Below are 10,139 nucleotides of genomic sequence, written 5' to 3'. Positions count from 1 at the left end.
CTCCCCCTCCCGCCAGAGCCCCCTCCTAGGTGATTCTCAGTTTACCCAGGCTGTCCTGGATATCGCTCAGGATATACCACTCCGAGTGAACAAAAGGTGCCATCAGGTTAATTATTTCTCCCTGTGTGAATTGGCTTTCAATAAAATGTCTCCATCTCACAAAAAACTTGGCTGTCAACCCATCTTTATCCCTCTCCGCTTCTAGTTTTTCCCACTTCAGAAGGTTGTGTAGTTTGCCCATAACCTCCTTTATGGGTGGGCCCTCCCTTTGAATCCAGTGTTTTAAGATGCAACGCTTAGCTATCATGGCTATGTCATGCGTTATTGCGTATTTCCTCTTTTCCTGCGTGTTCGGGCCTCCTCCTACTCCTCCCTCAAAGGAGTGGAAAATCCACACCATTAAGTCTAGTTTGCTGAAAATTCCCCATGTTGACTGGGCAAATAGTCTGACTTGGTTCCAGAACCTAGCGATTGTCTCACATTCCCATAGCCCATGCAGCATATCCGTTTTCTCTTTTTGACACTTAGGACACCACCTATCCCTACCTGGTATGTTGAAACCCATAATGGCCCTATGTAGAATTCTGAATTGAGTGTCTCTCCATCTCTCATTGGTAATATGTTTCCACACTTGTACCCATCCTTTCAGTATATCATCCACCACTTCTTCCCTTCCCAATTGTTTCCCCCACGCTGTTAAAGTCCGACTATCCTCCCGTGAGATAAGCACCCCCCTTAGCGATCGATAAATTTTAGAGACATTTATACTTGTTACGCTGCTTTTCTTTTTTATGTTAGAGCTTTTCTAGACACCTGCTCTGATCTGGCAAAGCTCCCTGAGAGGTGGTAGGCTGCGACATCACCTTTTGCAAATTATGAATCCTGTGTTATCTATCTACAGTATCTATCACACACACACACACACACACACACACACACACACGTATTGTATTGAACACATCACCAATTTTGTAAGTAAATATATTACTAAAGGTCTTATTGACATTAATTTCTCACCAGATGTTCAAAACAACCCATCCAATCTATACAGACAAAGAAATGAACACATGTCCATAAATTTAATGATATGTAATAATGAGAAATTACACAGGGAAAAAGTATTGCACACCTCAAACAACAACGGTGCAAAAGCCATGGAAAATCACAACACTAGCTGAAATCTATCAGTAATTGGAACGTAATCCTGCCACTTAGTGAAAAATAATATCAGCTGGTTCAACTGATGGCTTATAAAAAGGTGTCTCATTACCTAGGTGCCACACAAGAAACATCTCCTGATGGGTAAAAGCAGTGAAACGTCTCCAGACCTTCACAACTTTTTTGTTGCAAAACATACTGATGGCATTGATTACAAAAGATGTCGAAACTACTGAAAGTTACAGTGAGCACTGTTGGGGGTCATAAAGTAGAAGTGGGAAGAACATAACTTCACCATAAATCAGCCACAATCAGCTGCTCCCTGCAAGTTTTCAGGCAGAGAAATGAAAATAATTATTAGAGGAAGTATGCAAGATCCAAGGTCCAGCTGTGCAGAGCTACAGAAAGACAATAAGCAAACTCAACTTCCATGGTTTGTATGCATGCTCAACATACAAGACTCTGTTGTTGAACAAAAAGCATGTTCAAGTGCATTTAAAGTTTGTTCAACAACATTTAGACAAGCCTGTGAAATACTGGGAGAATACAGTCTTGGCAGATGAGACCAAAATTCAACTCTTGGAAGCCATAACACACGTTTGTAGGCCAAAAGGCGCGGCATATCACCCTGAAAACACAATAGGAACAGTGAAGTTTGGAGGTAGGAACATCATGGTGTGGGGCTGTTTTCCAGTATACGGCACGGGCAAACTTCTTATAATTGAAGGAAGGATGAATGTGTACTGAGACATTCTTGATAAAAATCTGCTGCAATCTACCAGGATGATGAAGTTGAAACATGGGTGGATATTTCAGTAGGAAACTTGTCACAAATACACAGCCAAGGAAACTGTCAACTGGTTTTAGAGAAAGAAAATAAAGTTGCTAGAATGGCCCTTCCAAACACCTGACTTGAATCCAATAGAAAATGTATGGAAGGAATTAAAGCTCAGAGTTCATAGAAGGAGCCAATGGAACCTGCAGCGTTTGAAGAGTGTTTGTGTGGAAGAATTGGCCAAAATCACACCTGAGTAATGCAAGTGACTAGTTTCTACATACAGGAGACATCTTTATCAACAAAGGCTTTTGTACAAAGTATTAAATAAATTTCTGTGTGTGCAAAACTTTCCCTGTGTCATTTCTCATTATTAAACCACTAAATTTATGAACATCCTTCTTTGACTGTGTGGATTTAATAGGTCATTACCGACATATGGTGAGAAATTCATGTCACTAGCATCTTTAGAAATGCCGAACGAGCACGCATTAATGGGACATACACAACCAATGACGCACAAGTATGTCCAAGGTTGTTAAAGTCTTCTCTAAAGTAAAAATAAATCTGTAGGAGAAAAGAGCAGCCTGATCCAATTATTAGGATGGAGCTCTAATCCTAGTTGAAGGCCTCTCATACAGTGAAATCAGATCTCTTGCATTGCCCTGAGGAGGGGCAACATCCTGAAACATGTCTTTGAAAATAGATATTCTGGTTTGGCTTATGTCCCAAGTTATGTGGCAAGACTCCTTAAAAGGTCGATATTTACTTTTAGTATTGTCATTTCTAGTAGGTGGCAATAGAGTTGAAGTCCTCTTCCTTTCTTACGAGGCAGTTTGCTTAGGATAGATGTGTTTATTTTACTCCCTGGAGGCACTGTTACATAAAGGCCCCTTTACACTAAACAACTTACCAGCGATCCCAACAACGATACAACCTGATAGGGATCGCTGGTAAGTTGCTAGGAGGTTGCTGGTGAGAGGTCACACAGTCAGACGCTCCAGCGATCCCACCAGCAACCTGACCTGGCAGGGATCGCTGGAGCATCGCTACACGGGTTGCTGGTGAGCTGTCACCAGCAACCAGTGACCAGCCCCCAGCCAGCAGCGACGCACTGAAGCGATGCTGCGCTTGGTAACTAAGGTAAATATCGGGTAACCAACCCGATATTTACCTTGGTTACCAGCGCACGCAGCTACACGTGCAGGGAGCAGCGCACACTGCTTAGCGCTGGCTCCCTGCTCTCCTAGCTACACTACACATCGGGTTAATTACCCGATGTGTGCTGCAGCTACATGTGCACAGAGCAGGAGCCGCGCACACTGCTTAGCGCTGGCTCCCTGCTCTCCTAGCAACAGTACACATCGGGTTAATTACCCGATGTGTGCTGTAGCTACACCTGCAGAGAGCAGGGAGCAGCGCACACTGCTTAGCGCTGGCACCCTGCTCTCCTAATTACAGCACACATGGGGTTAATTACCTGATGTGTACTCTGCTACACGTGCAAAGAGCAGGAGCCGGCACTGACAGTGAGAGCAGCGGAGGCTGGTAACAAAGGTAAATATCGGGTAACCAAGGACAAGGCTTCTTGGTTACCCGATGTTTACCGTGGTTACCGGCTCCTGCTGCCTGCACATTCAAGTCCCCTTTACACACAGACTTTCTAGCGATCATGCTGCACAGCAGGAAACAAAGGCCAAAGAATGGTCCTGAACGATTTGTAGCGATCAGCAACTTCACAGCAGGTGCCAGGTCGCTGATGTGTTTCACACACTGCAATGTTGCTGGTGAGATCGCTATTACGTCACAAAACCGGTGACGTTACAGCGATGTCGTTTGCGATGTTGCAGTGTGTAAAGCCACCTTAACTGTTGTCACAGATCAAACTTATTTTTGTATTCTGCCATAATGAAGCTGAGCAGCTATGCAGCAAGATCTTAGGAAAATAAATAGCACATACAGTAGGTACGGAAAGTTTTCAGACCCCTTTAAATTTTTCACTCTTACATTGCAGCCATTTGGTAAATTCAAAAAAGTAAATTTTTCCCATTAATGTATACTCTGCACCCCATCTTGACAAAAAAAACCAAAACAGAAATGTATTCAAATTTTTTAAACAAGAAAAACTGAAATATCACATGGTCATAAGTATTCAAGCCCTTTGATAAGACAATCATATTTAAGTCACATGCTGTCCATTTCCTTGTGATCCTCTTTGAGATGGTTCCACTCCTTCATTGGAGTCCAGCTGTGTTTAATTAAACTGACTTCATTTGGAAAGGCTCACACCTGTCTATATAAGACCTCACAGCTCACAATGCATGTCAGACCAAATGAGAATCATGAGGTCAAAGGAACTGCCCAAGGAGCTCACAGACAGAATTGTGGCAAGGCACAGATCTGGACAAGGTTACAAAAGAATTTCTGCAGTACTCAAGGTTCCTAAGAGCACAGTGGCCTCCATAATCCTTAAATGGAAGATGGTTGGGACCACCAAAACTCTTCCTAGACCTGGCCATCCAGCCAAACTGAGCAATCGTGGGAGAAGAGCCTTGGTAAGAGAGGTAAAGAAGAAACCCAAAGTCACTGTGGCTGAGCTCCAGAGATGTAGTAGGGAGATGGGAGAAAATTCCACAAAGTCATATCAATGCAGCCCTCCACCAGTTGGGCCTTTATGGAAGAGTGGCCTGACGGAAGCCTCTCCTCAGTGGAAGACGTATGAAAGCCCGCATAGAGTTTGCAAAAAGAAAACACATGAAGGACTCCCAGACTATGAGAAATAAGATTCTCTGGTCTGCTGAGATGAATATAGAACTTTTTGGTGATAATTCTAAGCGGTATGTGTGGAGAATACCAGGCACTGCTCATCACCTACCCAATACAATCCCAACAGTGAAACATGGTGGTGGCAGCATCATGCTATGGGGTGTTTTTCAGCTGCAGGGACAGGACGACTTGTCGCAATTGAAGGAAAGATGAATGCGGCCAAGTACACAGATATCCTAGAAGAAAACCACTTCCAGACTGTTCTAGACCTCAGACTTAGCCGAAGGTTCATCTTTTAACAAGACAATGTCCCTAAGCACACAGCTAAATTAGCAAAGGAGTGGCTTCAGAACAACTCTTTCACCATTCTTGACTGACCCACCAAGAGTCCTGACCTAAACCCAATTGAGCATCTATGGAGAGACCTGAAAATGGCTGTCCACCAACGTTCACCATCCAACCTGACAGAACTGGAGAGGATCTGGAAGGAAGAATGGCAGAGGATCCCCAAATCCAGGTGTGAAAAACTTGTTGCATCATTCCCAAGAAGACTCATGACTGTACTAGCTCAAAAGGGTGCTTCTACGCAATACTGAGCAAAGGGTCTGAATGGTTATGACCATGTGATATTTCACTTTTACTTGTTTAAAAAAAATGTGCGAAAATTTCTACATTTCTATTTTTTTTCTGTTAAGATGGGGTGCAGAGTGTACATTAATGAGAAAAAAAATGAACTTTTTTGAATTTGCCAAATGGCTGCAATGACACAGAGTGAAACATTTAAAGGGGTCTGAATACTTTCCATACCCACTGTAACCTTTCCTTCAGTCAACTTACCTAAATGTCATTTATGACTAGCAGTCACTTTAAATGAAAATAGAGCCAAGTATACATGCAACACATTCAAAAGCTGGTTGAGAAACATATCTACAGCAAAAAATTACTCACGTGCACTCTGGTCTAGAAGATTTGGAATTTGTGTGAGATGATGACAGTATTGCTGCAGAATAAGTTCCATTTAGCAATGGTACCCTGGAATTATGATGCCCATCAGAAGCTATAACAAGAAGGATAAATCAGAGCAATATGCACTAATGGTAATCAAATTATGCCAAAAGATTACGTAGTTAAAAACAAAGTGCACACAGCCTGTAACAGAAGAATGAAAAATTCAACTGGGACCAGTGCTATTCACTCATGAGATAAAGTATATTCAGAAAAGCTGGTATAAATGACAGGTCCAACTTTGTTAAAATACAAAATAGTCCTTATAGTTAATGCATTTTAGAGATTACATTTTCTCATAAAAGACTGATCCAAGACTACAAAGATGGCAAATTGACTGGCTGACACAGCACCCAATGGGAATTATTTAGGCACTATATAAGATGATGCCATCAATTAGGCGCTGGTAGACCATCAAAGCTCTAATCCTTTCAGATTTATCTGACAAATGGGAATGCATGTTTTATCTCCAACTGCTGTGCAATTGGTGAAGAAATTAATATTAGGATATCAGAATATGTATATATTCCTTGTACCTGCTGATGCGTCAGTTGTCGTTTGGGCTGTTGCTGCTTGAGTACATTGCCGCTGGTGGAACACATTCCCATTGAGTCGATACTTATACTTATCCAAGGCAAGGAATTCACTAAACTGGACATGTTCATTACGTTTCAGAGGGCTACCCTGATTGGACCAGCTTAGACGTTGCAAGTGGATGCACAAACACTGAGGAAGCTATTGAAAAAAACCATGGAAATATCAAATTAACAAATATGTAATAATACAAGGATTTACTTCCAATCATTATGCTGCATATAACTACATGTTCTGTAGACTGGAGACTCTCACTTCCACCGGAGGTAAAAGGTGTTGCAGACATGGCGATGATGGCCACCTACAAAGTACTGGCAGGTTTTGTAAACCTATCCTATCAATTAGAGATCTGGCAAGCAGCAGTCTTTGCAATCACATCAATACCTCTTACCCCAATGCATTAGTGAGAAGAGGTGAATAGCCGCTTTAATCTGACGACTAGGGGTCAATAATCAATTGTTTTTCCTGAAAACGTAATAAGAACATTTACCTAGTGAGTAAAACAGTTACTAGTGTCATGATTCATACCAGCATCTGTCACTCAGGTTTTAGAGCCCTGCGGCTATTAACTGTAGTTGCACCTCTAAGACTTCATGCTCTGCTCTCCTCCTACATACATATAATACTACTAATACTGAAGACTTTTAGCTCTGTTTTACCTGCTTTCTCTTGCAGTTGGGATAGAAAGAAGGGCAAATATCTGTAAAGTACCGGAAAGTTCTAAGCATTATGTGCAAAGTTCATGCAGGAAAAGAATGGATCAGGAAGGCCGTATTAGTACTGCGTGATGTCAGAGACGGTCCATCATTTTGGCAGCTTCTTGTCAATTCAGCAATATGTGGTCACTTTGTGGGTTAATGTCACATACCATGACCAGAAACAAAGTCATTTAAGAAACTTAGGCCCTGTTTCATCAATACTTTTTAAAAAGAAGTGACAAGCTTTGAAAACTTGCAAAATTTTGTCACAAATCAGAGTTGTGCCAAAATTTTGCAACTTGGCGTTTTCACACCAATTTCTTTAATAAATAACGAGCTACGTCGTTACCGAACTGGAGTAATCTTTCTGGCGTAGCGCATGGAAGGGCACGACACTCACATCTTCATGAATCAGGAGCGTCTGTCTCCACCACGTGCCCTGATCATGACTGGCAAGAAAATAGCCGGTCTTGATGAATTATGGCCTTTGACTAGACAATCCAAAACTTAATACCTGCTTGACTTGTCTTACACTGTCTCAAAATACACCAGTTATCACAGTGGTTCAGTGCTGTTTTATGAATTTAGTGCATTTTAAAATTGGTCTAATCTATGTTTACACTGCCTGCAACTTTGTGGCAAAAATTTGCACCACAGTTTTGGCCCATTATTTTGATTACACTGGGGAATAACATTTTTGTTGCATCCACAAAAATACTTGTTCTTACTTAATTTGAGTGTGCTGATCTCAAATCTGAGATTAGTTTTTCTCTGTAAGCTACAGTTTTTTTGCAATTCAAGATTTTAGGTTTTCATTACATTGTACAAATTTCAACATTTAGTTTAACATAATGAAGTTGAATGCCTTTTTGGGCATCATCTTTGTGAAATGTAATGCAGTAAATACACTAAAAGATATGATTGCATCAGAATTTGTCTACAATTTTGAAATAGAACATATTAAAACACTTATTTTAATCATAAAATTTGCGCAAAAACTTATTTAAATTCAATTCAGGCACAAATTTGCATTTGTAGCTCTTGCGTTTGTGTACTTGTTGAGGACAATCTCGTTTGGTGCTCCAGCAGTAGTCTCATCATATTTTTGTCCCATTGCCCTCCTCTTCCATCGTCTTCAGATCTTGATGAAAGCGTTCTTTCTGCTTATCACTAACAGCTCTAAGATTTTCATGAAACTTATCAAGGTGTCTATTCAGGAAGTGAATCTTAACGCTCATGTTACATCCAATGTTGCGGAAAGCCAACAGCATCCTTTGAACCAGAAGTTCATAGTTTTCTGCTTTTTTGTTGCCAACAAAGTTATTTGTAACTGCCACAAAAGACTGCCATGCTGCTTTAACCTCCTTATTCATCTTCTTGGCAAATTCTTTGTCACATATGAGGGTCCAAATTTGAGGTCCATCGAATACACCTGCTTTTATCTTCTCGAAAGACAAGGCTGGAAAAGCAGAAATAATATGCTGAAAGCATTCACTTTCTCTATTCAAAGTCCAAACAACCTGCTTCATTAAACCAAGTTTGATGTGAAGTGGGTGAAAAATGATCCTGTCTCGATCAACTACAGGTTCATTCACAATATTTTGCATCCCTACTTCCAGAGCTTCACGTTTTGGCCACTCCTTCTGTGTCTAGTCTTTCTCCCAATTCGGCTGTCCCACAAATACAGAGAACAAGGATACTTTGTGAAACCTCTCTGTTGCAGGAGATTTACAATTTTAAGATCTACACAAATGATCCAATTATGCTCCTCATACTTTAGTAAGTTGAGGACAACTTTTATGTGATTATAATCTTCTCGAAGATGAGTTGAATGACCAATTGGAACCGCTGCATAAACATTAGCGTTATGTAGGAGAACACATTTCAGAGTCCGTTTAGTGCTGTCAAGAAATAGCCGCCATTCTGTTGGACTTTAAGAGGTAACACCTAGCTGGCTGAGAAGACTACTGATATCATGAGAGATAACAAAGTGTTTGTCTTTGGAAAAAAAAAATCCACAAAAATTTGTTAACCCTTCCTGAAATCGGATACTTTAGCTGACCGGTAAAGTACATTCTTTTCTTGAAGCCTGGAGGCTAATAACTCAGCTGCTTTCTTTGATAGGCCCAAATCTCTTACTAAATCATTCAATTTGGGTTGGGTAAACTGCTGAGTTAAGCTGGTGTCACACATAACGACGACGACAACGACGTCGCTGCTACGTCACCATTTTCTGTGACGTTGCAGCGACGTCCCGTCGCTGTCGCTGTGTGTGACATCCAGCAACGACCTGGCCCCTGCTGTGAGGTCGCCGGTCGTTGCTGAATGTCCAGCTTCATTTTTTGGTCGTCACTCTCCCGCTGTGACACACACATCGCTGTGTGTGACAGCGAGAGAGCGTCGAAATGAAGCGATCAGGAGCCGGCACTGGCAGCTGCGGTAAGCTGTAACCAGCGTAAACATCGGGTAACCAAGGGAAGTCCTTTCCCTGGTTACCCGATGTTTACGCTGGTTACCAGCCTCCGCTCTTGCTGCCAGTGCCGGCTCCTGCACTACATGTGGCTGCAGTATGCATCGGGTAATTAACCCGATGTATACTGTAGCAAGGAGAGCAAGGAGCCAGCGCTAAGCAGTGCGCGCGGCTCCCTGCTCTCTGCACTGTGACATGTAGCTGCAGCACACATCGGGTTAATTAACCCGATGTGTGCTGCAGGAGAGCAAGGAGCCAGCGCTAAGCGCGGCTCCCTGCTCTCTGAACTGTGACATGTAGCTGCAGCACACATCGGGTTAATTAACCCGATGTGTGCTGCAGGAGAGCAAGGAGCCAGCGCTAAGCGCGGCTCCCTGCTCTCTGAACATGTAGCACAGCGACCTTATGATCGCTGCTTCTGCTGTGTTTGACAGCTAAGCAGCGATCATAACAGCGACTTACAAGGTCGCTGTTACGTCACCGAAAATGGTGACGTAACAGCGACGTCGTTGTCGCTGTCGTTTAGTGTGACACCAGCTTTAATGACTGCTTGGCATCAGAAGAAGACCCTTCAGATTCTACATTAATTTCCTCATGCTTCTTATCAAAATACATTTGATTACCATGTTCACTTTCTTCGTCCTTACAAGAAATAAAACCATTGAAAACTGGA

General features: G+C 42.1%; 1 protein-coding gene across 3 annotated transcripts in view; it reads right to left on the bottom strand.

The window, feature by feature from the left end:
- Positions 1-10,139, bottom strand: part of USP30 (ubiquitin specific peptidase 30) — a 55,824-nt gene that overhangs the window by 4,812 nt on the left and 40,873 nt on the right. For all 3 annotated transcript variants that reach the window (XM_075320028.1, XM_075320027.1, XM_075320029.1), the window contains 2 exons: positions 6,241-6,439; positions 5,648-5,756 (listed from right to left, as the gene is read on the bottom strand). In XM_075320028.1, the coding sequence (XP_075176143.1) occupies positions 5,648-5,756; positions 6,241-6,439 (308 nt within the window). The remainder of the gene's footprint in view (positions 1-5,647; positions 5,757-6,240; positions 6,440-10,139) is intronic.

The sequence above is a fragment of the Anomaloglossus baeobatrachus genome, chromosome 1, assembly GCF_048569485.1.
Source record: "Anomaloglossus baeobatrachus isolate aAnoBae1 chromosome 1, aAnoBae1.hap1, whole genome shotgun sequence".
NCBI classification, from domain to species: Eukaryota; Metazoa; Chordata; class Amphibia; order Anura; family Aromobatidae; genus Anomaloglossus; species Anomaloglossus baeobatrachus.
This window is presented reverse-complemented; position numbering and strand designations above follow the sequence as displayed.